Source organism: Dissoconium aciculare (assembly GCF_010015565.1).
Source record: "Dissoconium aciculare CBS 342.82 unplaced genomic scaffold K489scaffold_3, whole genome shotgun sequence".
NCBI lineage: Eukaryota > Fungi > Ascomycota > Dothideomycetes > Mycosphaerellales > Dissoconiaceae > Dissoconium > Dissoconium aciculare.
This window is the reverse complement of record NW_022984953.1, coordinates 1-27,962: the sequence shown is the minus strand read 5'-3', so window position 1 is coordinate 27,962 and position 27,962 is coordinate 1. Positions and strand designations below refer to the sequence as shown.

Here is a 27,962-nt window from a genome sequence, read left to right as displayed (position 1 = left end):
TCAGTGCACGTGCGAGCGGGATACTGAACAAAGAATGTGCTGACGTGCATTCAATAGAGGTCTCTTCCGTGTGAGTGCCGGCTTCCTTTGTGTGAGAGCACAGGTCGTGAAATGATGCCTTAGGCCTTACAGTGACCTCATCCTCGTTCCAAGTTTACCGTCAGCTTCCATCTGCAACCGCAGGCGCATTCGTAAGTCCATGCGCCGGAACGCGTGGACCTCGGGTCTAGAATCAATGGTTCATTTGCTCGGATTCTCCTGCTGAATCGGTGGGAGCCCGCTTGCCGCCAAGAGTGGTGATGTCACCTGAACAGTGCGGCAATTCCCACTTCCCTCGTCTCATCCGTTGTGTTTGCGACCGCCCCGTTCTCGTCCATCCCTCATTCACAACAACGCGCCGCGTCGACACCACTTTTTATTCCACAAGATAGACCATCATCAAGAACAATCACCATTTTTTTGCGACTTCACGGAACATCATGAGCCTTCCCCAAGCAATGGCCGCTGTGCCTGATAAGCCAGCAACTCCTCTCGTCGCCGCGCCTACTCCAACAAAAGTTTCCAAAACATGGGTCTCCGACTACCAACGCGGCTATATCGCTGGTCTGACGCGACATACCAACTTCACCATTGGTAAAATCGCCGAATGTTCCGGCGTGCCAAAGTCTACCACTGCACGCATCATCAAGGACGTTCGGGCAAACGGTGTATCGAAGCGCCCTGCAAAGCCCACCGGCCGGCCCACGAATGCTGCACGCGCAGCGAAAAAGGCCGCCGCCGAAGCTGCTGCTGCGGAGGCCACGGTCAACGGACCAGACTCGACAACCCTTGGCGATATCGACGCGAACGAGGCCGATGCTGACGCCGACGGTGATGCTGATGCTCACGCCGATGAATCGGAAGTGACGGAGCCAATGGGGATGGCTGTCGATCCATCTATCACCAACCCAGCTCATCATGTCATGGCCGGCGTCGCAATGGCGCAGAACCCTCATTTGCATCCAAGTCTCCAGTCGGCCCATCATCAGGCACTATTGCAACAGCAGCAGCAACAACAACAGCTTCAACAGCAGCAGCAGCAGCAGCAGCAACAACAACTCCAACAGCAGCAACAGCAGCAGCTTCAACAACAGCAGCAGCAGCAACAAATGCGAAATATGCCCGGCGTTGTTAATGGTCGGAATCCAGGAATGAACAACTATCAGCAGAATAACGCGCCCAATGCTTACATGACTGGGAATCCGAATGGTCCAGGAAACAATTTGCTTGCTGGTGCGCTCAGAAATGGCCTATGAAACGGGCCTTCCTACTAGCTTGAGGTTCGATCTCGAGTGAGACAATGGGCCATGTCTGTAGGGACGATACCGAGCCGCCGAGGTGATCTTCTTCTGGAATTTACAACAATCTATTTCTATCCGGCCGTGAGATGGAACTGCGCTCTGACTCGATAGTGGCCAATAAGCATTGCTCATGCTGAGACGAATCTTTGGATCAATTGGGGTCATGGTCATCTCTATGCACGTCGGCAGAAGCATTTGCTGGCCAGCTTCTAGTTGGTTCCAGCGCGCTCATATCGTCATCAACAGCGGCAGTCGTTCTGGACGAGATCTCTGCTCAAGCACATGCGTCGACGCACAAAGCATCAATCTTTGGACGTGAGTCGGTAACGCGGACCTCGCGACGTGCATCCGCGTCGTCAACGCAGCTTCACCAGCCGACGGGAATATGTCACTGGGAGCAGAAAGAAATACACACGCAAGCCTCTCGTATAGCCAGAAGGAAACGTGAAGTGGAGATACACAATTGACCTAGTGGTCTTGTGCGTCATTACGCACAAGACCACTTGCAATACGACAAGAGGGATTATCGTGGTGGCCTGGGAAAATGCCACGAACGAGGGCTGGCAGAGCATGCAGGTGAACCTGCTCATCAGCCATTGGGGAAGTCTAGAATTGGTTGTGCTGCACCCTGCATATTTTCCCTCGTTGGGCTTGCATGATGATGGAAGCTGGTGGGGGTTCGGTTGTACTGTATCGTTCTGTACATTGTACGATTTTTGTGAAAGTACACCCATTGGATTGTTAGGCGTCATTGTTCTCTCCGGCTTGAGCTCGGACTCCGTGGGTGCCCACCTCCTAGGTAGGCACGTAACCTTCAGCTCGGGAAAAACGTGTAGTAGGACCATTTCTCCATGGAGGTTTGAATGAGCCGATTCTTATTACTCGTTTTCGCCGGTCGTTTGCCAGGTGATGACAATGGAGATTTGGTAATTGGTCTGAACGGTCGACGCCAGCGCCATGTCCACCTCAGTGCTCACGTGGACTCTGCTCCCACATCTCTTTCTTGAGCACACGATCCGGACGAAATTGTGATGGTTTCATACCTTAGTCGTTGACGCCGTCGTTGTGCCAAAGTCGTTGGTCGGCAGATAAGTCGGCTTGCTTGCAGAAGTGGGGTCGACCCTTCAAACCCACAGTGACCCTTTGTGCCGTTCCTGGGAGATTTCTGCACCATCCATAGATGTATTGAAGCTCTCTTTACTCGGGACTATCAAATCACGTTTGGAAAGAGGAAAGGCACAATGAGCACCACTGTTATCTTATAGTCGGACCTTTGTGCTTCACGCACGGAGTTGCAAAGCCCGTCTTTAGCCTCGGACCTCTACGGTCGTCGGTCGGCGTGAAGAATATCGCCGATGATATTTTTTTCGGACCAGCTGACTCCGATGGATATTCGGGGCATTTCCAGCGCAGAAAATGCCATGGTGCCATTGTGCCCAGGTGGGATTTGTTTTCGACTAGCCCACCCTGCTGCTGCTTGCGATCGGCCATCTCGGCACGCGACTCGGACGGTATTGGCAGTCGGATTGTCGAAAGGTGCGCACGTGCTCGATTTTAACTGGACGGGATCATCTTCCCTCAAATACCAATGTTTTGTGCGTTCACGCGATGTCGGTGATGATGCAGTTTGAAACCACGGCTATGTGTACGCTATACTGGATCATGATGGTGGTTGACAGGGTATCTGCTGTAAGTGTGTGCATTGAGCAGCTGCATGTCAGCCATTCCTCCAAGCGGCCGCCTAAAAAAATCCTTCCAAAGCCCGCCATCGGTGTCCATCACCAACTTTCCCAACCTTCGCCTGACCACCTGGAGGTAGTGAGACTGGACGAATCTGACCATCCTCACCCACGCAGCCAACAGCAGACCGGACTATCTCCAAACCACTATACCACCCAGACTAGCTTCTCCGAGCTCAACAAGTGGTCATCGTAAGCCGAAAGCTCCCTGGCCAGGTCATTCTCATCAGTCCCCGAGGGTAGGCACTGGCACCTCGCTCGCGGCGATATAGAAAAGGCCCCTCGCCTGCCAAAGTGTGCATCGTCCGGACTTTCCTTTGCTCACCACATTCACAGACTTGCACAGGACGCCTCTCACGAACCTCTTCCTAACCCACCAAGTAACTCCAGCTACACTTGTATTTTACTTCCGAACTTCTATCCCACAATGGCTATCGAGGTCTCTCCCGACCGTTCTTCCTCGAGTTCAGAGGCCGAGCGACTTGAGAGATCACTGCTCGATGCATCTGCCACCGCGGCCGACTACATCGGACGACGACCCTCAACGTCAGGTAGAGATACTAAGCGCACCAGTGGGTCACCTCTTTGCAAGAAATGCTTGCTCACCCTGAAATGTTCAACACATGTCTGCATGCCGATCGCACCAATTTCCCTAATACCACAGATGAGAACGAGCTGGATGTGAAGAGAAGATGAGAATGTATTGTGTAGCACAAAGAAAAATTTCGCAGTCGGAAGCGGCAGGACGAGCAATGCGCGGGACATTGAGGCGTTTCTCCGGACTTCGGAGTACACTCGTAGACGCAGGCAGCTCATGTGTGCTGGCATAACGCCGCACGCGCCGCCTGGCAACTTTGTCCGCTGACGTCGATTTGGCTATCGCATGATCTACACTACTACTATTACACACCTCTCCCATCGCTGCATTGATAATCTCAACATCATCATCGCACAACTTTCGCATCGCGCCTTTCAACAAGGTCTTTGCAGTATGGCTGACCAGCTGCTCGATACGAGCATGACAGGAACACAAACTCAATCCCTCCCGCCACCTGCTCTGCCTAATCTCGTTGCGGAGCAGAGGACACCCATTCCAACAGCAGACAAAGACTCGAAACGCCTGATTGTCGTCCTCTCCAATGCTAGTCTTGAGACTTACAAGGCTGCCCACGGTGGTCGCAATGGCATGAAAGATGACAAGTACTCGCTGCTCAACAGCGACGAGCACATTGGTGTTATGCGTAAGATGAACCGAGATATTAGTGATGCGCGTCCCGACATCACTCATCAGGTGAGAATAAACCACACGCTGTAAGGCAAAGTACCGCGCTGACGGACTATGCGCAGTGTCTGCTCACCCTGCTCGACTCACCCATCAACAAAGCCGGAAAGCTACAAATCTACATCCACACAGCCAAAGGCGTTCTCATCGAGGTCAGCCCGACTGTGCGCATTCCCCGAACCTTCAAACGCTTCGCCGGTCTCATGGTCCAACTCCTCCACAAACTCTCCATCCGCTCCACCACCTCGCAGGAGAAGCTGCTCAAGGTCATCAAAAACCCCATCACGGACCACCTCCCGCCCAACTGCCGCAAAGTCACCTTGTCCTTCGACGCGCCCGTCGTGCGCGTGCGCGACTACATCGCCGACCTCGGCCCCAAGGAGAGCATCTGCGTTTTCGTCGGAGCTATGGCTAAGGGTAACGATAATTTCGCCGACCAGTACAAAGACGATGCGATCAGTATTAGCAACTGGTCGCTCAGTGCTAGTGTCGCGTGCAGCAAGTTCTGCCACGCCGCTGAAGATGTTTGGGATGTTATTTAGAATGGGTGATTCTATCTTCTCTGGTTGTACCTTTTTTATCTATTTTGCCTCCCTCTCCCCGACCTTGTGCGGGGATTGTGTGCACAATCTATTTATGGAATCTTCACCTTCTGAACGATGAATAACATGCTTTTTTTTTTCTGGTCCTGTTTCTACTATCTCGTCTATGGGTGATGTGCTTCTTCAAGGGCTCCGGATTAGTGTCTTCTCGTACTGGTGAGGATTTCTTTTCGTTCCGTCTGATTATTGATGAATGACCGCACCAGATTGCCAATATCATTCGTCGTAGTCACGATTCCAAATTCAATCCCTCAAAGCTGGTCGAGCCCATGTCCAATAAATCATCCACCTCATCCTTTGCTGCTACATCTCTGGTCGCTTGCAGGCGAATGCCACAGCCACATATCCAGGCGGAAAAATGGAGATCTCGAAATCTCCCATGTAACGTGCCCCCGACACTGATCTCCAGCAGGCCGATTGCAAGGGCACCTCCTATCAAAGTCTCGTCTCTGGAACGAGAACCTCTGGCGCGCTGCAGCCGATGCGCGTCATCCCTTTCTGCATCTTTCTACTCCATCACGGAACCTGTATTTCTGATTCTCCCCCTCCTGCTCGCGAGCATACATTGTACAATGCTTTTTGAAATGCCCGATCAAGCTCTCCTCGCCGTGTCGCGTCGCTGTTCAGGCGCTTTTGCTCCGCGAAAAAAACTGATCTGGACACAAGTCTTCCCAGGCAGGTTGGGGGCCTGCAATCGGGTAGCATTTTTCACAAAGCGCAATCTCACGAGCTGCCCGTAGAGTAAAGCCTTGAGAAAGTCAGAGGTGTAGCGAGATGTTTTCGCTCCTTGATTACGCCACGCCGACTTCTTCGTGAGCCAGAGCCTTTGGCGTCCCTCTCAGGTCGTAAGAGGGGGAGGGTATATGAAGGTCAATGCAGAAAGGCAACCTGTAATTGCAAGGCGGAGATTTCAATGCGATCAAATCCTGACTACCCATCTCCCAGGTCAACTTCTGCTCTGATCGCATACCCAGTCGCGAGTCCTGAGAATTAGGCTGCGACCGCAATTATGGCGTGTCCCTGAACATAATTATGCGAAGTGTTACTTGCTCACTTCTCGAACAAATCACGATTCGTGCGCGCGGGGGATCTGGGCAACGATGTATTTGCTTCCATGGTAGTGGGAACGGCCAAGCTCAACGACGGTGGAATAAATCTTTATTGAAGCAAACGTGACGTTGTTTCGACGCCAGGCACGATCGTGAAATTATCTTTCCGGCGCGGATTCGTCCATACATGGACGTTGGATCTTGGCTCTGTCCTGTGGTGCTGTCATAACGGGTTCCTATAGCGAGGTCCAGAGCCCGAATTTGCGGACCCGGCTTCGTGGCCTTCCTAGTGGGTCGGTAGTTCTGATGGGCCATTATAGCCAGCATCGACCTCATAAACTTGTTGCGGGGATTGATAAGGTACTGCGGCCGGAGGCTCAGATGCGGAACTCTTGGCCTCGTGTTGTGAATAGATGTGCGGGTCGTATGGCTCGGTGGGATATGTTGGCCCTTTAGGGACTACGGTGACCGTGTTTGCCGCCCTGCGAGTTTTCTTGCGGCGTGTCCAGAATAGGAGAGCTGCCAAGATGAGGATGATGCTTACGCCGACTCCAAGCCCGACGCCGAGTCCGATCGAAGCTCCTGAGGAGAGAGACCCATTGCTGCTTCCTGAAGTCTCGGAAGGACTTGCTGTATCTGTTGCTGTGCTAGAAGATGTTGATGCTGTCGATGTAGACGAGGAGAAGAGCGAGACGTCAGACGCTTCGTATCGAATCACGATCGGAAGCTGGTAGCTGACATATATGCCTATGGTTCCTGTCGAGAGCGATGTTGTACTTGAAGTTGTGACAGCGCTGACGACAACCACATTCGTGGTACCTGGACCACCCGTTGATGCCGTGTAAAAGCCCCCGACGCAGTAGCTTATAAGGCTGTTCGTCAGGCTATTCTTCTCAGGGCCCATAAGACTACATGATCGTCAGAGCTTGATAGGTTTCGTGAATAACGCCCGTTGTTTCACATACGATGGACAGCATGTTGCAGTAGTAACAGTCGCACCAGCTGGTACGGTAGTCGTGGCCGTAGTCCATCCCGAAGGACATATTCCTGGAGAGTAGAATGGTGCCACCGTTGTGCCGCCTACTATGGAATCGATGCTGTAGAATTTCCCGGGATAGCAGACAGGATCAACACCTCGAATGATCGCGTTGTTGCCGTATGCTCTGGTGAGAACATCGCGGTACCGTGTTCCGACAGTGAACGTTGACGCGAAGCAGGACGGCGCGGGAGTGAATGTCGTTGTGACGGCGACGGTTTTCGTCGCCATTGTGATGACTGAATGAGCGAAGTGCGAATATTGTGCTGGTCGCTGCAAAAGAATGGAAACGAGAGTCACAAACGATGACCAAAATCGAAACAGTGAACGCAGGCCTGATTCAAAAAGGATAACACACGAACCGACCAGGTGAAGGACAGTGTGGCTGTGGTGTTTTCTCATTTGTTCGCTGCAATCTCGCCTGTTCCGGAATAACTTATCCTGGGTCTAATCGACGCTGCCGGAAATTCCAACTGCGCCCTGCTCGTGTTACTGTACTCGGCAGGGTATGCTTCAATTCCTGCGGTCCTGCGGATAGATGAACAGTATTTGTTTGATCATACAGGCTTCGAAGCCCGAATCCCGGTATCTGCCTCCACATGACGCTGCCATCGTAACAATTAATTACTTGCTTCAATCGAAACTTAGTCGATTGTCCCGACAGACCGGCCATTGCCATGTGTTAAGCTGCGACATGTGTAGGTGACGGAGTTGATGCCGGCTGACAGTATGGAACAGGATCTCTCGATGATGCTTGATCAGCCTGAAACGCTTGTACTGTAGTGGCTATCATTTCCAACTCGGGGGATCTGTCGCAGATTGTTCAAATGAGACGCAGCGCCTTTGTCGCCTTCGCTGATATTTTTGGCCCTCAGGATTTACATCTGATACTGTTGGACTTGGAACCCTCGACACCGGTCAGCTCCGCCTTGTGTTCGGGTGCTACAAATCGTTCGAGGCGGCCTTAGCGTGTCATCAAGCATTTCAATCCTGTCAGCACTAACTGAACCAGCAAAACGGTGAGCGCATCCCTGTTCTTCGTCGTCCGAAGACAGCATTCGAGATCATTGCGAAGAGATCGATCGTTCAGTTACGGTGCGAATGTGAACGATGATTGATGCCGTGCGGCACGGTGGTGATTGACACGTGCAATGCCTCGATGGGAGAGCACGAATCCGATAGGTTTCAACTTTCACAACCACTCAGCCTCGGGTGGATGACCAGCAGTAGCGCGAGCGTTTCGCATGTGCGACGATCCGAGCTAACGGCCAAAGCGTTCCATTCATTGCCGAGCTTTGCGCCAAATTTGAAAGCTTTGACGGGAAATGCACGGACTGGCACGCCTGGGCCCCACTTATCATTGCGAGCCTCCATCTCACATGCACAGGCGCCTAATTTATCCCTATTTCCATCACAACGATGTGATTGTATGGGCTGCTGGAGATCTGTGCTGCGCCGTGTCCTTCCTGGATTATTCTTCTCTATCTTGTGATGTGATGCATCTCGCTTGCGCAGTCAACATGCAAGGCATCCGTCGGATACTTCTCAGTGACAACTTTCCCTTCAAAAGGGAATTCATCTTCTCGCATTATCGCGTGCAAGACGATTAACCGGATTGGCATAGCGCGATGCATATCTGAAGCGATTCTCACGTCAAGCATGTCTTTTGCTAGAAGACGTTCTCTCGAAGTCGCCGCGTTGGCGGTCTTCGGAGTGCTGCTACTGATTTATTTCCTCCCGGCCTTTCAAGTTTATGGACTTCCTCGCTATGCTGGCCAGCGGCGGCTAACGCTCCGACAAAGGCTTGAAAACGCCTTTCCATACGATCCTCGGCAACGCTTGCCCGACCTCATATGGCAGACCTGGAAACGATCGCCCGAGGACAAAGAATTCGACCCCGATTACCGCAGCGCTTTTGAATCATGGACAAGACTCAACCCCGGCCACCGTCATCAAGTCGTCACAGATTCGGCTGCTTCGCAACTTGTCGCGGAATTATTCACCGCTGTGCCTGAGGTCTCACAAGCCTACGAAGCCTTGCCGAAAGCAGTTCTGAAAGCCGACTTCTTCCGCTATTTGATCTTGTTCGCACGCGGCGGCGTCTACAGTGACATTGACACAATCAACCTGAAACCCATCGCGGCCTGGGTCACTTCAGACATGAAGCCGTATGGTCTGATTGTTGGCATCGAAGCGGACCCGGATAGACCGGATTGGGACGAATGGTACGCTCGCCGACTCCAGCTTTGCCAGTGGACTATTGCCAGCAACCCGGGGCATCCTGTGCTCGCAGATATCGTCTCATCCATCACAGAGGAGACGCTGCATCGGCAGGCAGTCGGCGAGCTGGACGAGGAGCACATGAAGTCCGTTATGGAATTCACGGGTCCCGGGATTTGGACCGACAAGGTCTTCGACCATTTCAATGATCTTCACTTCCTCGACCCGGCAAGTCAAGTGCCAAGCAACGTCACTTGGGAATATTTAGCCAATCTCACAGAGAGAAAGAGAGTCGGCGACGTGGTCGTCTTACCCATCACTAGCTTTTCACCTGGCGTTGGCCACATGGGATCGGGCTCCACGGGAGATGCCATGGCATTTGTGCGCCATGAATTCAGTGGTAAGCCGCACTTCTTCGGCGTTTAGGTATATTGCGCGAGCGCTGACAGGCCATACAGGTTCATGGAAAATCGATACAGGCTTGGCTTGAACAATTGTGTGCAAGTCAGAGTGATATCACGATGCGAAACGTGTGTCATTCATGACAACAAAGCTTCATGAGCACGGCCCGCAACTCTGCAAGCGACCGATCTCAACAAGACAGACGACGATTTTCGCGGTGACTCATAGGGCGTCTAGCAATTGGATTGGTAAACCCTCGCGCTTTTGCACTGCGCGACTCATGGAGCAAAAGTTCCGTAGCTGCGGGTTGATCACACATGGATCAGAATCGCGCAGCGAATACGCGCAAGCTTTCGCAAGCTTTCGCAGCATCGGCTCCGAATGTGTCGACGCTTTTGTCGCGCTATCTCGCTTGGCACATGTCCTCGCACGCCGACAGTACAAAACAAATGTGCTGGGTCCCAGGGTGTCCGGAGGCACGAAGATCGAACAGCGCTGGTGCAGTGGCAAACATCTTCGACCCCCAGACTACGCCTCGCAGATACCATACTACACAATATCTCATCGAGTCAGTGTACCTAGTAGGCAATCACGAGCATTGCGGACAAGTTAGGACGGAGAGTCCGATGTTCTCGGACGCCACTTGAAAATATGGGCACATAGACATGCAAGCTCTTTCAAATCATCACCTCGATATCAATAGCAAGACTAAAATCCATACTGATCTATTTAATCATCGGCGTAGAGTTGTCAAGCGTGCATCCGAGAACAAAATAATGATCAAACGACATCAGATAATATTTTAAGCCGCCCTCAAGAGAACGTGTCTATAATGCGCCAGAAGATTGGTGGTAGCACGTCTACGCTGCCGCGAACACCACCATTCCAAGGTTCGGTAGAATATACTCCATCCGGAAGCAATGCAGGCTCGTAGTTGCCTCTGTTCGTGTGCCGCGCCGATGTCCCGCTGCGTGAGACCATGTCAGCTGGATATGCGCATGAACAGAAATTATCCTTCACGGCTTATGGGACGACAGCCTCGACACAACGCGATTCCATCAGCCTCACGATCTCTCGGACTAAGTGCCAGGAAACGCGTCCCAATCATCGATCAGCTCCGATTTGGTGTCGAGGCGGCCTTGTGAAGAGGAGGCTCCAGAGTCTTGGTTTAGGGCCCACACTAATAGCGCTTACATGACAGCGCCACGCTTGGCCTTGCATGAATCCTTCTAAGATCTTGGAGCAAATGGGAAATATCATTCGCATGATTGGTCGGATGAAAGGAACACTGTAAGCTCGTATCCTTCGATTTGCAAACGACGACAGCACGTCACAGGACTCAAAGGATGATGACGGAATGTCCCTCGCCAATCTTGGCCGCCTAGCTCCTGAACCTCTGTCCCTCTGGTCGTAAGCAGAATTACGTTTATCACGACGCCCTTGTTCAGGATACAAGCGGCTCTTCAACGCTGCATTTGTGGCCGCCCAGGGCTCAGGAATGATGACATGGGGCAGACATAAATTGAACGATGTCTGCTCATGGTCGATGCGCAAAATTTTCTGACACTTGCTCGCACTCCCGCAAAGCTCTGCAATCATGAAAATCGTCCCGTTGTCTCTGATTCTTGGCGTCTTTGTGCTCGCTATCACTGCGTTCCCTCTAGAACTCCTTGAAAAGTTCCAGAATGATCCCGAGACGGCTGCTCACGCCAGCGCTCTGATGGCAGGCAAGAGGCAAGCCGGCGCGGCCTCTGCTCAAGCCGTCTTCGAGACCATCCCGACATTCGACGCACAAAAGCAGTTCATCGATGTATCGCCAGGAAGCGGTCACGAATGGCAGGCTCCTGAGCCCCAGGATCTTCGCGGACCCTGTCCAGGTCTTAACGCTTTCGCAAATCAGTGAGCATTTCCACACCGATTGATCACCGCGTCACTGACATCCTCCAGCGGCTTCCTCCCCCGTAACGGGTACGCTACCGTTCAACAATACATTGATGTCACCACTCAGGTGGTTGGCATGGGCCCAGACCTTGCGCTCTTTCTTTCAGTGCTCGGGGCTGTGATTGACAGCGGGGATCTCACGTCATGGTCGATGGGCGGCACGCCGCCGCCGGGTGTCGGGCCCGCTGCTGCACAGAATGGACATGGACTCAGCGGCTCCCACAACAAATACGAGAACGATATCTCGCCGACGCGACCAGACCTATACGAGACAGGAAACAATTACATCACTCAGGCAAATCAATTCCAAGATCTCATCAATGCATCGCCAGGCGGATTCGTGACCTTGGACAGCCTGACTTTGTATCGTTCTCAGCGCTATGATCGACAGCTCGCTAATAACCCCTACTTCTTCAACGGCCCCTTCACAGGACTGCTGGTGCAACCTGCTGCGTTCACCTTCATCTACCGATTCATGGCCAACCATTCAGCTGAAGAGCCTCTCGGCGCTTTGAGCTACGAAACCCTACAAGCATGGTTCGGCATCGATGGTACGAACGGTCAATACACCGCACCCTTCGGCTATGAGCGCATTCCGGACAATTGGTACAGGCGCTCGCTGACGGCACCCTACACCATCCCGTACTTCCTCGGCGACGTTGCTGCAGCCGCCTCGCTTCATCCCAAATTCCTCTCCATTGGTGGAAATTTGGGCGGAAAGGGCAACAACTTCGCGGGCGTGAATATCAATGACTTGACCGGTGGAGTGTTCAACCTTCAGACTCTCCTTCAAGGTAACAATCTTGGATGCTTCGCTTTCCAGGCTTCTGCCCAATTCAAGTCGGACTTTGTGCTCAAAACTGTCCTCGACCGCCTGCAGGATGTCGTTGGAAGTGTTGTTACGCAGTTGTCCTGCCCGAAGTTGCGTGCCTTTGACGAGAATTTGTTGCGACAATTCCCTGGATATACTAGATCTTTGTAGATTTGTTGTATTTCGAGATTTCACACATTATTTCCCGCGTTGAAATCCTTTCTATGTTGAGTGCCCATCTTGATCTTCTCCATGGCTTTGCTTAATCCCTCGGAAGCTGTGCCGCCTAACTCTGTGATCCGTGGCGTCTATTCTTTGACCTCGTTACCTCGAGCCAACCCCAGATTCTAGGTTTTCTATCTCGCATCAACAGCATGTCTCAAGCGAGGACGAGATTAAATCTATTACAGAAATTCCAGTCGGAGATACGTTTGAGACCATACGGCATTGGCTTCGTGATCTCGCCGGTTGCAGATGGATTAGAATATCTCGATGGAAGCAGCAGCGCTGGAGGTCTTGAAGTCGGGTCCACTAGGGTTACGCGTTGCAAAAGCTACTTACGTCTAGATCATCTCGACCAGTTCTAACATATTGCTCGCCACACGATCGAGAGATCAGCCAACGTCAAAATCTTGGAGGAAGCATGTAGCATCATGATTCGCCCCTCTGCTCCTCGTCTCCCAGCTTCTAGAACAGCCTCAACACTCAGCGACCCGCCTGCCAGATACATGGATGCCGTTAGAGGTATCTGTCCGGCGCGGGCGCGTAGATCTGCATGCTAATCACTGAGCCATCACGCTCGACCGACTCGTGATCCAGGCTGTGGCGTATCGCAATTGCCGGAGCCCTGGACATAGTTTGTGGCATCGACGGTGTTCGCCACCTCAAGCGTGCGCAGGGGTGTCGTAGCTTTGAGCGTTCGTTTGCAGATTATACGCTTGGATCAAGATTTTGCACGACCCCGTCGAAATGCTATATCATGTAGCCGTGCATTATAGTAACATCTGTGCAAGTCCGTGTCCGCACTGTCTCGCGTGTGTAGCACAAATGTTCATCTTCTCATTTCGTCTAAGATTCGTTATTTAGGTGCTGGCCCACCTCCCCTTTCATCTGCAGAACCCCACACCGAGCCAAATACTTGACGGGAAGCTCTTTGCTGTAGTATTGAGTTTATCACGGTCATGTATGTCCTCTGTCGAGCTGATGCGGGAAAGCTCTCGTAGGGCAAGGATGTGAGGGAGTCCCTGAAAGCGTCGATCGGAGGGCTCTCCGCGTCCGTACTCATGCAGTACAACCTAACGACCTGTTTTTCCCAACCATTCCCGTAAATACCGAAGTATACTGAATTTTTGACGAGAAAACTTCCATTTAGGCGCGGGCGCGTCCATCACCGGACCCCTGAACACCAATTCCAGGACCTTCAGACAAGTATAACATGTTTGCAGCTGTACATGCGCCTAGATGTGGAACAATACCGGTATTGGTCGAATCAGATAGGACACTTCGATGGCTGAATTAAAACGACATCTTGTGCAGCTTTGCCCTATATCCTACACAAATTGTAGCGGCAATCAATTAGTCATCAGCGCAAGCGAGCATCTGATGAGTCATCGATGTGCCACGTCCGAATCGACCGATACCTGTAGATGTGCCGCGCTTCGTGACACCTCGGAGGCATGAGTGTGCAACCAGCAACCAGCAAGCATCAAGCCCCGGCACCTGCCTAGATGGGAACGTCCTTGTGTTGTGTTTCCCATCGTTCTTCCACCACCTTTGCTCTCTCTACTCATCAACAGGGACCTTGCTCCATCCCGCCCCGATCACGCATTATATTAAACAAGGTCACCTGCATGCGTAGGCTTCCCGACTGTCCACAGATCCCAGTTCAATCGTCTTGTGCGACCTGGAACTGTCCAACGAATACTTTGCTCGAGTCAAGCCTGGATGCGCTGGCGCTTCTGCTTTGCATGCTCCCGCACGCCCGTCCGCTGCAACACTCATCACATCACCTCGCAGGATACTCCTATAAGCAAGGAGCTGCATGGTATTCTTCTCTTGTCGCGCAGTCCACTAGCTATTCGCTACGCGATACGCAACGCGACCGCGGCTGGAGCGAGGAGGCTGGCCAGTCCACCATATCATCCACACATCAGCCCGCCCGCACCTGACGGGGGTCGTCTTCTGTGGGAGCTTGAGGCACGCAGAAGGTACTTCGATACATCTCTCTCGCCGCATATAAAACGCCGCCATGGCTCGTCGAATTCAAGACTGGATCGCAGAGATCTTTGATCACCAGAGCGAAGCAGGCTCAACTTCACGACATCCTTTCCCTCCTCGCCGCACCGAAGTTCCCATCATGCCAAGGAGCAAAGAAAAAGGCGCCAAAGCTGGAGCCGGATCCACTTCGTCTGCCGGGGCCCAGAAGTCTGGCCATCACCAGAAGGGCAAGATCTCTCCTGAGGCTACTGCATCTCAAGGTCCAAGCAAGGCCTCGGGGACCTCTCCTAAAGGTTCCATTGTGGAGCGCCTGCATAGTCTGACCCACCGACCAAAGGCTCCCGCGAGTCCACCAGCTACAAATGTTGAAGAGGGCCATGTCGTACTCGAAGCCAAGGCGTCGGTGGTGGCAGGCGCCCTACAAACCAGCGGCACGAAATCAACGCAGGAACAGGACGACGAGTCCAAGTACGAATCTGAGGACGATTCAATCGAGTCTCAAAGATCAGATCCTAAGGACAAAAGCTACCATGGCTCCAAAGGAAGCGGTTCAGTCCATGATCGAGAGACCAGAGCATCTCGAAACTCATCTACGAACAGTCTCCTGGAGCAGCACGGGATCGGGGGTTTGACGGCCGCAAGTAAAAGTATGCCAAGTATTAGAAGCTTGGAGAGTTTTCGCCAACAGATCGAGTCCGCCAGAAGCGCCCAGCACAACAGAAGGGGCTCCAGAACTTCTTCGAAAAGCGTCAGAAGCGTAAAGAGTAGTTCGTCTGTTGCGACTACGAGCTCTCAGACCACCCAGACCTTCACCACGTTGCCACGATTGGACAGACCTATTCAACCCGGGCAAGGATCAGAATTTCAACCGACCTGGGATGCATATGAACAAGCACTTGTCAATTCCATCTTACGGGTTGTTCGTGGCGATGACATAAAGATCTCCAAAGAGACTTTTGACGCCATCTTGTTATTGGAACCAGTTGAGGCGTACCAATTCAGTGATGTCAAGGCCACGGCACCACCAGAAAATCTACGTGGTACGATCTCTGCGGCTGACATCCGCATTCTACAATTCGTCCTCGATCAGACCAAGTTTTGCCATAAGACACGAGCTCTTGAAGCCGGCTGGAACTCTCAGGTTCATGGTATTCTCCTACAACTAGCTGCATTAGGTTCCACCTGCGAGGTCAACATGCACAATGTCACGACTCAAATGCAGGGAAAGCAAGCGATGCGCCCTAAACATTATGGTACCCCTCAAACGATTTCGGCGGTTGATTTCATGTTCATGATTCCAGTGGAAGCAAGAAGTCATGAGCAGGCCTTGATTTTCATATTACCTGAAGAATCCGGAAACCCGTACAATTCATTCAACACCCATCATCATGGAGAAATCGGAGTCATGTTCGTTGAGACGAAGCGAGCTCGCGGTGATCAGGCGGAAGGCTTGGTTCAAAACGCCCTTGCAGTAGACGCTCAAATTCGTTGGTTGCACGAGTTAGTTCGGCTCATGCAATACTTCGATCAAAAACAATATCCAGCACAAAAGGATGCGCAGAATTCGAAACTGCCAAAAATGCCAGCATTGCCTTCGCTGTTAGTAATGGGGTCAGAGTGGTATATCCAACTATCAAAGCAGGACGAAAGCGGCGGGTTGAAAACTCTTTTTTATGAGCTGAACGACGGCCAGGCTCTTGCAGACACGAAGACTTTATTTGGCATTGTTAAGGTTCTCGAAATCCAATTCGCACTTCTGAAGTACATCGAGGAAGTTTGGGAACCGTGGCTGATAGCTCTGCTGCGAAGGCTCCCGAGCGCAGAAGTGCTATCCGACATGGCGCTGAACAACATAACCTGGAAGGATCTCAAGCAGTCCAAGCTGAGTCCGATTACTGAGGCGCATGAATAGCTTACACGTCAACGTCGAATGGAGCAATACCTGGCCCGGTAGCAATGCGGCATGCGGCATGCGGCGCAAGAAACTCTTCGTCCGTGGATGAGAGGTTTCAGGCATGGCAGGTTGCCTGAATCGTTTCGCGATAGGAATAGGCACTCCATCTCCTTCGACTCTGATGACGAATCTGTTGATGCTTAGATGATGACTAATCTGGATATGATGCCGCTGATGACTAATCTGAAGATGATGCCGCTGATGACTAATCTGAAGATGTATGCCGCTGACGACTTTGCTTATCTATCAATGAAGAATGAAGTAATGTTTTCATCTTTAGTCTATTGCAGCTACGCATATTCAGTATTCTAGGATTTCACTAAAATGATGTGACTAGATTAGCCGAATTTTTGTCTCCTTCCAGGGGAGATTAAGATAATCATCTTTGACCTCCTTGAAGCCCTTCCCGCGTTGATGACGGACGTAACCCAGCCCAACTCTCTCAAATTCCCGCCTCCACACATTTGCGGGCCTGACAAGCAAGCAACAATAGTCCATCATGTGAAGACAGAGTATCTCTGCACCTGCCAGCGTCTGGAAGAATTCCACGTTATCAAGTGACAATTCTAGAGCTCCGCAACGCAGGAGTTGTCCTGGCTTTTCTTCGTCGGGGACGCCCGTGACAGGAGCGGCGAGACATTTGAGTGTCAATACCGCGCGAGTAGATCGGCCCATGGACATCGTACCTTCGTCTTCGAAATTTATCAAGGAAGGCCGTGCCAGAGGATCGGCGGTCTTTGTTGGATGCAGCCTGCCATCGCCGTAGTAACGAAGCTTGCCCTCTCGAAAGGCCCATGACCATGAAGGGCTGACAGGCTTCGTATCTGAACGCTCCGCCTTTGGTGAGTTGTACAGCATGAATGTCAGGCCTCTTGTGATGTCGCTTCGCCAGAGTCCACAGCAATATTCATCATCGGTCGTGGCGCGCATGCGCGCGGCAAATGACCAGATGGCCGGCAGGCGATCTCCTGTCATGGTGATACCCTTGGTGGAATAATTTTCAACAAGCGATAACCACTCATCATGTAGTGTGCGCGGCCTCGGTCGTCCGATAATGACCTTTTGTGTCCTGGCCATGTACGCATCCTTCGAGACCGTGAAGCTTTGGCGGAGCCGACCGAGAAATTCCCCAGATGCTTGCGGATGCCCGAAACAGACACTGATGCGTCCTTCGGCGCTTTTCAACAACTTTTCAGAGCTACGGAGATGTCTGTGACCTCGGTCTGCGTCCGGGAGGCTTTCGCTCGTATCGAAGAATGTTGCAGTCGGTGGTAGAGGCTTGAGTTTCCCATCTACCATGAGATCTGCGATTGCGAATTCCTGTACAAGGCATGCGGATTTGTCGGTGCCAGCTGTATGCTCATCAAATTCGTGACGTGTCGATGTTGTGCAATTCCATACTACCTGGCCTGGCAGGAAATGCAGCACGCGACGAGAGAGCGTCAACTCCTGCATACACCAAGCCCTCCCGTAGATTGGTTGTGGGATGCTTTCGTAGTCGAAGAAGTTTCGGAGGAGGAAAGGATGGAAAGCCAGCAGGTTGCCTGGTTCTGGGGTTGGCCATATTACTGGAGTCATTTCCGCTTTTTTCCTATGCAGGAAAAGCCCATCGGACTGAGACCCTGCTGCGGCAATCGTGACCAGACTGTATGCGTAAATGTCTGCCATCTTGATACTTTCTTGTTCCCAATCTTTAGAATCCTTCTGGATGATACAAAGCGAGTCGATCCATAGATGTTGGACGCCCAAAGCTCTTGTAACTTGTACCGCGTCCTTGAACGTTTGCGTCAACACATCATACGGAACATCATTGTAATAGTCTTTGACGTTCTCCTCTAGCGTCCTGGTGAGACCGTTGAGCTCTGGGTTCTGGCCCCAGCAGTGACTGAGAGTGATGTAACGTCCTCGATGCTCGGGCGATGCAGCTACCAAGCGTATCTTTGGGACGCCTATGCCAGAGTCGCTTATCTCTAGTAGCCGGGATGGTAAATTGACCTGTTCTGCGACCTTGCAACCATTGTGTTCACCTGCGCAAGTATTCAGCCAATTTCTGAGCATGTCTGCAAGCTCTTCCGGGACAGCCTTGTCGTCGTCATAGGCGCCATAGGATGGCACATCTCCTATGCCTTCCCATAACGAGGATCTAGCTCCACGAACACATAGCTGCAGTGCGTTGAAATCGTTCCAGGGCGTGATGACGGCGAAATCCCATCTACCATAATCGTTATCGGAATGCTTAAACCTGACCTTCACAGGTCTCTCAAGATCAAGCGATTCCGGCTGGATGCTGTAACGACAGATCAGAGAGCAGAAATGACATCCTTCGGCAGCGGCGGTTTTTGCATCTGCAAGAGTCGGATGCCACGGGAAGGAAACAGACGAATCAACAGGTGAGTCCCATGAGCGGTGACCTGGAGGTACAGATATGCGGGCTTCCCAAGCTGTGTCGAGAATGAAGGAGCATGGAGCACAGAGAACACTCTTCGAAAGTTGCCCGCCGCACTGTGAATTGGACATATCCGTGTGCAGAGTAATTTTGGCGGTGGGGAGAATACTACTATATTGCACGATCCCTACACTGAGGTAAAGTCCTGAGAGGTTTACGAAATAAGATGATTTCTCCACGAAGAGTTTACAAAGGCTTCGTCTTGGGTGATGGCCCAAAACTTCGAGTTGCGATCCCGTCGCATCATGCGATGGCCTGACATTTCTGGAGTCGAAGAATTTGGTGGAGTCTAGGCCCGGTGAGGCTCCCGATCCGTTACGTAGCATGACATTTGCACCACGCTCAATGTCGTTCCCGGCGACTGGATATACGAATTGTTGGGCACTGGGCTGAACAAGCCAGTAGAAGAATTGTAACAATTTAATAAGACTCGGCCGTGCGATTTGCACGCCGCGCTGCCATCATGTTGAAGGCGATCAAGAAGCGCCAACGCTCCAACTCCAGCAGGTCTCGGGCTTCATGGAGAATTAGTGTTACACCTTTCAAGACATTAATGCTTGTCGAGCCAGGTCGAGGTATCGAGTGCAAGATGATGTCGCGAGTGCTTGTGGTCGTAAGCACTCTCGTTAAAGATTCTGATTTGAGCGAACATGCATTCATCGACACGTAATGGACTGCGTCAAACTAATATACATACATGACGATTCTTTGTGAACAAAGAGAATTGAAACATGCGGCCCCGGATGTCGGTCACTTCTGGCACCGAGCGGAGGCGTATCCGCAATTTCAGGTCCGGTAACTCCGCACTGGGTCCTCTGCAATGATCGACAGTCATGATCGACACTCCGACACGCGCGTCACTCCGTCTACAAATTATTCACTATTGATGTCGAGGCAAAAGGAACGACGAATGGAGTTTGTGCTTACGACTGCCGAGGAGCTTATGCGCATCCTTCCGAGAATCCACAGATGGAGGAGTGTAAAGACAAGATCATCGTCCAGACAGGTGGACGCTCAGCAAAAAAGCGCGACGTCGCCCGATACTTCATTCCTTTCCCCTTGCAATTGCATACTTGTCTGTCAGCTTGATCAGATGGTAGTACAATCGATCGAACACCGTGTCGGTCAACTCTGTGTTTAAGCGGAGGTTTCCAAATGTCGCGAACTACAGAGCGTTCCAAAGTCCAATTGACAGACTGCTGATCACGACAGGGCTGGCTGTTTGGATCCCGGCGTTGAACTAGTCTTGCAAGGCCGGTAGAAGCTGACGACGCGTCATCTCCTCATGTTTATTAGAGTCAAGCCCAAGCGACGGTGAATGCACGGCGTTGACCCAACCTCTACTAGACTCGTACCGTGGTGCCAATGCCAATGCTATTCTGTCGCACCAGACATGTCATTTCTCGAATCGCTGCGACAGCAGAATCATTACGTACGGAATGGTCGCCGATCACCTGTGTAGCAGGAGCTTACGACGACTCTGTTGTGTAGCAATGACCGTAGCCGATGGCATGCGGGTATAGTACACGTACTCTCGTTGAACAACTGCCAGAATTGTCATCAGAATCCTACGAAGTAGAGGTAGCCGTAAAAGGCGCCATGCCTGCGAGTTTTGCATCATGCCATGTTTGGCCTGGTCAAGATTCAAATGCAAATCGTCAGACAGATCTGACCGCCACCACCTGTATAGCATCGTTCATCTTTTGCTACTAGCAAACGATCGGAGTATTCGGGCTGATCAGGGCGTTGTACTAAGCTTTTCCATTAGCGTTTGCCAATGTTGGTTCCTCACGCCGAAGAAGGCTTGTTTTCTCGAACATTTCTCGCCGGATTCGCACATGCTCGCCCGAGCGAACCGCACATGTCCACCTTCCGTCGGCGTCAGCTCAATGCCCTCATCCGCCCCTGCAAATTACGCGATTGGTGAAATGTGTGCCAATGAGATTCTTCCGCCTCTACACATGCCCAAGCGAGATCGCTTAGCCTCTGCCTGAACGCATATCAGCTCCGTCTTTTACCCTTGCCATCAGAATAAGCAGCGCGCAGTGCAGTTTGAAGAGAAAAAGCATTGGTGTAAATACTAATTTTCTCTCTGTCGAGTTCCTTAGAAATTCAGGCACGTGTACACAGAGCCGGACCAATACTTGCGCAGCAACATTGCTCGTGCCGCCCGCACTTCATCTTGCATTGCACAGGACACACGTAGACTTCTAGTGGTCGTTAAAACCAAAACTTCACTCTATCCCTCGGCTCTGTAATGCTGACCTCGTTGTCGAGGTCTGTGGCCAACGGTCGAACCACGAATTGCCCCTTTCTGTTTCGCACGTTCGCTCACATCCAAAGGCGTCTTCAAGCCCTTTCGAAACGCTAGCTCGGACGGCACGGCGGTCAGCCTTCTCCGGATCAGCCAACCCCTGGGGGATTGCCGGATGTCTACGCATAATGAGGCTGCGTCTTCAAGTTCAGAAAGGCAACCGTGAAAGGGCGCTAAGTCCTCGATTACACGCTAATCTTACATTCCTGGACGTAATGATTAGTGCTCGAGGCGTGGCCTCGCAGCCACAAGCTGCATCTCAACGTTGCTGACGCGATCTCACGACGGGTCGCATGTTTGAACGATCGTTGGTCAGAGGAGCTGACCTGTGATGCTTGATTTCCTAAGCTATGAGATGGCGAGCTCGTGGGACTCGTCATTCGGATGGAACGGGAATGTGCTTCGCGATCAATCCGTTGTTGGCGCTTGGTGCTGCGTATGCGACATTGCCACAGGGAGGGTGTGTCCGAATGAGCATATATATGCCTTGATGTATTCACTCTTGATGATCGTTGACCGGCTGATATTCGCTTTCCTTGAGAAGTGAGATCATGGAATCTTCACATGATGGCGTTTCGCCGGTGAAAGAGCGGCATGTTTCCAAATTGCTGTATGGTGCAGCTCCTCTCGATCGAGCGCCAACACCTCCGAGTGGCGTCACAACCCTTGCACAATTGTTCCAACATCAGGCCAGCTTACGTCCAAATGGCACTGCCTTCTCATGTCAGACCGAGACAGGTCTTCAGTTGATGACATACTCCGAAGCGGACCTCGTCGCCAGATCCATCGGATCCCAGCTTACCCAGTCCTTTTTCCGCCACGATCAAGCACCGACCATTGCTGTCTGGCTCGAGAAAGGTTTGAATCTGGTGATTGCAATACTTGCCACGACTTACTCCGGAGCGACATGGCTTCCACTCGACCCAGACGTCCCTGTCGATCGCGCGACGACTTGTGTTGTTGATTCGGCTACCACAGTGATCATATGTGATGCTGCCCACGAAGCACGAGCTCGAGAAATACAAGATCGTGTGAGCATCACTTCGGATAATCTCATGCAACCTTTGCTGAGAGTCGAAAATATCGACTCTTTGTCCAGGTCAACAGCAAGCAAGGACTCAGCTGGCTCATTGCCCATTGCCCGACCACATGATGCATGCTACCTGATATACACGTCAGGAACAACTGGGATGCCGAAAGGCATTGCGATTCCTCAGTCTGCAGCGCTAACATTCGTGTTGAGCGAACGTGAAGTCCTTGAGACGTGCTCGGAAGACGTGGTCTGGAATGGATTCAGCCCGGCCTTCGACATGTTCGTGGAGGAGATGTGGATCACAATATGCGGTGGGGGTCAACTCGCCATCGGAACCCGTGAGCAATGCCGCGATGTGCCTGGCCTACCTGCGATCTGGGCTGATCGTGGTGTCACGATTGTGAACGCCGTCCCGACATTGATTGGGATTATGGGTGTCGTGCACGGAGACGCAGGTTCGTCGCTGTTGCCGCCCTCCGTACGCCTCATCAACCTCGGCGGGGAAGCTTGCCCGCCGGCCCTGGTCAATCGCCTTGCGAGACCTGGACTACGCATCATCAATACTTATGGTCCTACCGAGACAACGTAAGTCTTTCGGTCCCCTGCTGTTTCTTAGCAGACACAAACGAAGCCACGCCAATGTGATCGCTGTCACGTTTCGCTGACATTGCGTAGAGTCACTGCAACATGGGATGAGCTGCAGCCAGACGTTCCGGTCACCATCGGCCGGCCATTGCCGTCGTATCATGCCGCCATCTTGGCGATCAACGAAGATACACCCTCATTTGTCCAATTGCTAGATCTCGCGGGAGATGTCGAGGGAGAGCTTGCGATCGGTGGCCCTTGTGTGGGCATCGGTTATGTTGGCCGTGCCGACTTGACAGCGCAAAAGTTCCTCGTTCATCCACTCTTCCCGGGCCAAAAGCTATACCGCACGGGCGACCGGGTACAACTCCAAGTAGATGGGAAGATCCTCTTCAAAGGACGAATTGACACTCAGGTCAAGCACCGCGGCTTCCGAATTGAGCTTGGTGAAATTGAGACATTGCTCTTGTCACATCCTGACGTGCAAGCTGCTGCAGTCATTCTCGCCAAAGCTGATACCGAAACAGCTCGCTTGGCAGCTTTTGTGGTGATACATCCCGATGCTCCGCACAATGCGATGTCAATCATGGAGCTGGCATCACAGCGGTTGCCAGCCTACATGCGCCCGGAGGAAGTCATCTTTTTGAACGCCAAAGAAATGCCGCGACTTCCCAGCGGCAAGATCAACGCCAAGGCCCTTCATGATATATCAGACCAGAAGATGAAAGAAACAGCAGCCCAAGCAACAGCTAACACCCGAGAAAGCTACGACGACAAAACCTCTAACCTGGTAGAAAAGGATCCAATATTGAGCCTGCTCTTTTCAGCTTTGTCGCAGCTATTTCCTCAAGTATCCCGGATCAGATCCGATTCCGATTTCTTTGATGACCTTGGTGGCCACTCGCTGCTTGCCGCAATGCTAGTATCGCGTCTTCGACAAGCGCTCTACGGAGCGTCGAAGCCTTTCGCATCCATCGGACTTCCCGATGTCTATGAAGGCCGAACCCCTGCGGGAATAGCCGCAAGATTCGAGGCAACGATGTATTGCAAGGAGGGATCCTCACTGGAGACTGGAATTCCACAACAAGACGGCACTGGCGCGCAGACCGGTGAATACTTACCGGTTTCCCGTCTGAAATTCGTCCTCTGTGGTCTTGCACAAATTCCCGCCATATCATTTCTGTTCTTCGCTCATTCTATTGAATTCTTGGTGCCCTATCTACTCTTCGACTATTTGATCACCGCCGCTGGCGTCGGATGGGCAGTGCTTGCAACATACGGAATTTTCGTCGCCATACCGCCCTTTCTCGCTCTGACAGCAATTATTGGTAAATGGATCTTCCTCGGCCGGGCAAAGGAAGGAGAGTATCCTTTGTACGGGGTATACTACTTCCGTTGGTGGTTCGCCGAGCGTCTCATGGCTTTGGCGGATTCGAAGCTCATCGCGGATTCACCGCTATACTCTCTGTTTCTGCGAGCTATGGGCGCTGAGGTTGGTGACTACTGCCATATTGGGTCTTTGAGTATTGGAGCAGCTTGCGATCTCGTTCACATCGGGAATGACGTTGTCATTGGCGCAGACGTCAAGTTTGCTGTCAGCATCGTCGAGCGGGGCCGTCTGGTACTGAAGCGAGTGAAGATCTGCAACGATACAATCATCGGAGCGAACAGCGTCATTGAGGGTGGCGTTATCATCGGGGACGCAGCCGAAATTGGGCCGTTGTCAATGGTCCCAAGTGGTCTTTGCGTGCCGCAATACCAGCGATTTCACGGCTCTCCAGCACGCTTTGAAAGGGTGGTCCTCGACAGGGAAGCAGGCCGTGGCCGACTAACACGGCCATCTGTGCTCCGTCATCTGGCTATGACCTTTTCCCACTTGATCATCGCGGGACTCATGCTGCCACTCTTATACTTCGTTCCGCAGATCCCAGGTCTGATGCTGTTTGATCTGCTGCAACTTCGAGACATCAGCGAATGGGCTCAAGTTGCCGTATTATCCGTCCCGATCGCATTCGCATACCAAATCCTCGTTTTCGGTCAATTGCTGCTCTTCCGACATGTCTTTCTTGGCCGCCTGCGAGAGGGCACCCAAAAGATATACAGCACGTGGTATCTAAGATTTTGGTTCGTCGAACGGCTCATGGATCTCGCACTGACGGTCTTACATCCGGTATTCGCTTCCCTCTACATTGTTCCGTTCCTGAGAGCGTTGGGGGTCAAGATCGGTAGTCGGGCAGAGGTCTCGACCGCGCGAGGTCTCTGTTTCGAGCTACTTGAGATCGGAGAGGAAAGCTTTGTTGCCGACGCCGTTCTTATGGGAGCCCAGCAGCTGCGAGGCAACGAGCTCACACTTCGCAAGACCAAGCTCGAAAATCGCGCATTCGCTGGGAATGCGTCTGTGTTACCTGCTGGTACTGTTCTCGCTTCGGGCACGTTAGTCGGCGTTCTGTCTATTGCGCCCCCACCTGAACGACCTTTGGCAGAGAATGTCTCGTGCTTCGGATCGCCACCCGTGCTAATGCCCGCCCGTCATCGCGCCGAAGGCCACGCTGACAACGTTCTCTTCAACCCGTCCATCGGTCGCATCGCTGCTCGTCTGATTGTGGAGGGCCTGCGGATCGTCGTGCCTCGCGCTTTTCTGATATTTGGGCTTGGCTTCTCGCTCCAGATTGCGTACGACGGATACGCGAAAGTCGGAGCGATCTACACGTTACTCCTCCTCCCAGCCTTCTACTTCTTTATCTTCGCCCTTCCATCGCTATTTCTGACGGCGCTGCTCAAATGGACTCTCATCGGGCGATTTCGTGACAGTGAATGGCCTTTGTGGTCGCTTAACGTGTGGCTGAGTGAAGCAGTCACAAGCACATGGGAGATTATCACTGAGCCTCTACTCGCAAGTCTGCTCGTCGGCACACCTTATCTGGCGTGGTGCTTTCGTTTGATGGGTGTCAAAATCGGATCAAAAGTCACCTTACTTCACAGCGACATCACCGAATACGATTGCGTGTCCATCGGTGACGAGGCAATCATCAATGGATCATGCGGAGCTCAGGTGTGTCATCTATTTTGTTCCATTTGCCTCCACATACTGACAGCATCTCTAGACACATCTTTTCGAGGACCGCATCATGAAAATTGGTCACATTTCGATCGGTAAACGTGCGACCCTCAAACCGTACTCGGTCTGCCTGCCAGGTTCGACGGTGTCAGATGGTGCGCTTCTGGGCTGTCTTTCGCTACTGATGAAGGGCGAAGTTCTACCTGAGGGTACTGCATGGGAAGGAGCACCGGTGCAGCCGCGCGCATTGCGAGCGTTTCCACCGGAAAGAGCGACATCAATCGCTGGTTCAGGGAGTTCAGGATCAAGGTCCTCGGCCAAGTGTTTGGCGATGATCGAAGGAAGTAGTGCATCACGTTCCTTGTCCAAGGAGTGAATTTACTAGATTTGCTGATCGAATAAAACTTTTGTGCTGTTTTAGAACGGCTGTCATAATGTCGTGTGCAGATGAGTGATGCGTGTCCGGCGACCAACCCGCTTCTTGAACGAGTGCCACGTTTAGAGGCCGATGGAGTATAAAGAGCGTCTGGTCGACGGCACAGGAGAGACGCTCTGGGATCCATGCTTTGTTGGCCAATGCTGATCCCCAAGTTGCCGATTTCTGCCGACACGATCAGCTCTGGATTCACGTAATTACAGCAGGGTCATTATTCAGTACAGGACGGTTTCCGCATGGTGCTTGAGTCAAATGCCCACCTAGGGAGTTACATTTGTCCGTACTTCTCAGGTACCGATCCACTAGTCTCGATTGCGCCATGTAGCGGGCTCCACCTGTTTGACGCCGGACTGTAATGATGTGTCCACCCTATTCTCCGCTTGACCTCCCATCGGAGTGCCTGCCGCCCCGACTATTCTGACGTGAAATCGGGGCGCGCTGATCTGCAGGCAGTTCACTGCGACAGAGGGCCTTGGGCTATTTTGAATGACGATCACACCTACATTCCATGAAGGTCTCTCCTTCAGGATATTACAGCATCATGGAGCTCACCAATGCTCTCGTACATCCTACTACGTGAAACTCAACGGAAGGCTGGTCTCATCGGCAAAAGATCAGCAGACAGCCCGAGCGCAGCATTTGCTGTGTGGGGCTTGCCACGCTGGCACTCGCTTATCATGTGGGGCGCCGAAGTGCTGGCATCCTGGCATGCTGGTATACCTTGGTTTAATAGACTGAAGTTCGTTACTACATGCAAGCCAACTGGACAGAAGCACGTGCAGCTTCAATGATAGCTGCAGCTGCGTATCCGAGCCCAAACATACAGGGTGGGGTTGAGTGTCTTTTTATGTCTCGAATATGGAGGAAAGTCGGCCAGCATCCGGAGGTTATTGACGAAGAGAACAATGGATTGAGACCTATCATGTTCGACAATAACATGTTCAGTAGTCAGGATCAGTAACCTTTCTCTCCTTTGAAATGATTTGTGGCGCCGGTATTCGAGGACCGGCAGTTCGTCTGCGTTTCGAGCTGAAGATACTCTGCTGATCGATCACCAGCCTAGGCCATCATATAGCTACGCGGTCTGCTTTCACTGATCCCTGGTGATGCACTAGGCCGCCACGCATACCTGATCGCAAATGTATCTATAGTGCAATACCGCAATGCGGCAACGAGCTGCTCGCGAAAATGCATGCCTTTATCGAAATCTGCACGCCACCGGACCGGCCACAAGCAGGTTTCTGCTGTTACCATCGGGCTTTCTCAACCTACAAGTTCTGCGCTTCTATCGACCACGTCATGTTGTTATCTCTACGATAGAGCCATGGGTTGTGAGATCTGCAGATCCGAACACTAGTGGACTGTGTTCTCTTTGCATGGTGGGACGATCGCGCTCGCTGTAAGGGTTAGGGTTAGGGTTAGGGTTAGGGTTAGGGTTAGGGTTAGGGTTAGGGTTAGGGTTAGGGTTAGGGTTAGGGTTAGGGTTAGGGTTAGGGT

General features: G+C 52.1%; 11 protein-coding genes across 11 annotated transcripts; 7 read left to right on the top strand and 4 right to left on the bottom strand.

Moving 5' to 3' along the window:
* The first annotated feature begins 245 nt into the window (after nt 1–245).
* On the top strand, nt 246–1,495 carry K489DRAFT_141225 (uncharacterized protein). The gene has a single exon (XM_033599138.1). The coding sequence runs from the start codon at nt 480–482 to the stop codon at nt 1,293–1,295; it is 816 nt and encodes a 271-aa protein (XP_033461823.1). The 5' UTR covers nt 246–479; the 3' UTR covers nt 1,296–1,495.
* Nucleotides 1,432–2,596, bottom strand: K489DRAFT_141264 (uncharacterized protein). The gene is made up of 3 exons (XM_033599139.1): nt 2,384–2,596; nt 1,841–2,324; nt 1,432–1,808 (listed from the first exon to the last, which is right to left on the bottom strand). The coding sequence occupies exons 2-3, from the start codon at nt 2,183–2,185 to the stop codon at nt 1,569–1,571; spliced, it is 585 nt and encodes a 194-aa protein (XP_033461822.1). The 5' UTR covers nt 2,186–2,324; nt 2,384–2,596; the 3' UTR covers nt 1,432–1,568.
* A 1,474-nt stretch (nt 2,597–4,070) lies between these two features.
* On the top strand, nt 4,071–4,903 carry K489DRAFT_314295 (Nep1-domain-containing protein; the record flags this gene model as incomplete). Its single annotated transcript, XM_033600998.1, has 2 exons — nt 4,071–4,370; nt 4,427–4,903. The coding sequence occupies 2 exons, from the start codon at nt 4,071–4,073 to the stop codon at nt 4,901–4,903; spliced, it is 777 nt and encodes a 258-aa protein (XP_033461821.1).
* A 164-nt stretch (nt 4,904–5,067) lies between these two features.
* K489DRAFT_141220 (uncharacterized protein) lies at nt 5,068–6,000 on the top strand. Its single transcript, XM_033599137.1, has one exon. It carries the CDS (start codon nt 5,233–5,235, stop codon nt 5,701–5,703), a length of 471 nt encoding a protein of 156 aa, XP_033461820.1. The 5' UTR covers nt 5,068–5,232; the 3' UTR covers nt 5,704–6,000.
* K489DRAFT_141219 (uncharacterized protein) lies at nt 6,001–7,688 on the bottom strand. Its single transcript, XM_033599136.1, has 2 exons — nt 6,978–7,688; nt 6,001–6,920 (listed from the first exon to the last, which is right to left on the bottom strand). Exons 1-2 carry the CDS (start codon nt 7,448–7,450, stop codon nt 6,299–6,301), a joined length of 1,095 nt encoding a protein of 364 aa, XP_033461819.1. The 5' UTR covers nt 7,451–7,688; the 3' UTR covers nt 6,001–6,298.
* A 1,019-nt stretch (nt 7,689–8,707) lies between these two features.
* K489DRAFT_407536 (glycosyltransferase family 32 protein) lies at nt 8,708–9,758 on the top strand (the record flags this gene model as incomplete). Its single annotated transcript, XM_033607381.1, has 2 exons — nt 8,708–9,668; nt 9,727–9,758. 2 exons carry the CDS (start codon nt 8,708–8,710, stop codon nt 9,756–9,758), a joined length of 993 nt encoding a protein of 330 aa, XP_033461818.1.
* A 1,059-nt stretch (nt 9,759–10,817) lies between these two features.
* K489DRAFT_429153 (Cloroperoxidase) lies at nt 10,818–12,630 on the top strand. The gene is made up of 2 exons (XM_033608363.1): nt 10,818–11,569; nt 11,618–12,630. Exons 1-2 carry the CDS (start codon nt 11,268–11,270, stop codon nt 12,591–12,593), a joined length of 1,278 nt encoding a protein of 425 aa, XP_033461817.1. The 5' UTR covers nt 10,818–11,267; the 3' UTR covers nt 12,594–12,630.
* Nucleotides 12,631–14,183: 1,553 nt separating this feature from the next.
* On the bottom strand, nt 14,184–14,568 carry K489DRAFT_141077 (uncharacterized protein). Its single transcript, XM_033599135.1, has one exon. It carries the CDS (start codon nt 14,463–14,465, stop codon nt 14,265–14,267), a length of 201 nt encoding a protein of 66 aa, XP_033461816.1. The 5' UTR covers nt 14,466–14,568; the 3' UTR covers nt 14,184–14,264.
* Nucleotides 14,569–14,670: 102 nt separating this feature from the next.
* Nucleotides 14,671–16,551, top strand: K489DRAFT_368021 (uncharacterized protein; the record flags this gene model as incomplete). The annotated part of the gene is made up of 1 exon (XM_033602915.1): nt 14,671–16,551. The coding sequence occupies one exon, from the start codon at nt 14,671–14,673 to the stop codon at nt 16,549–16,551; it is 1,881 nt and encodes a 626-aa protein (XP_033461815.1).
* A 309-nt stretch (nt 16,552–16,860) lies between these two features.
* Nucleotides 16,861–19,200, bottom strand: K489DRAFT_377290 (HET-domain-containing protein). The gene has a single exon (XM_033604122.1). It carries the CDS (start codon nt 19,108–19,110, stop codon nt 16,927–16,929), a length of 2,184 nt encoding a protein of 727 aa, XP_033461814.1. The 5' UTR covers nt 19,111–19,200; the 3' UTR covers nt 16,861–16,926.
* A 2,704-nt stretch (nt 19,201–21,904) lies between these two features.
* On the top strand, nt 21,905–26,405 carry K489DRAFT_407532 (Non-ribosomal peptide synthetase C-terminal; the record flags this gene model as incomplete). The annotated part of the gene is made up of 3 exons (XM_033607380.1): nt 21,905–22,971; nt 23,062–26,023; nt 26,076–26,405. 3 exons carry the CDS (start codon nt 21,905–21,907, stop codon nt 26,403–26,405), a joined length of 4,359 nt encoding a protein of 1,452 aa, XP_033461813.1.
* Nucleotides 26,406–27,962: the final 1,557 nt, after the last annotated feature.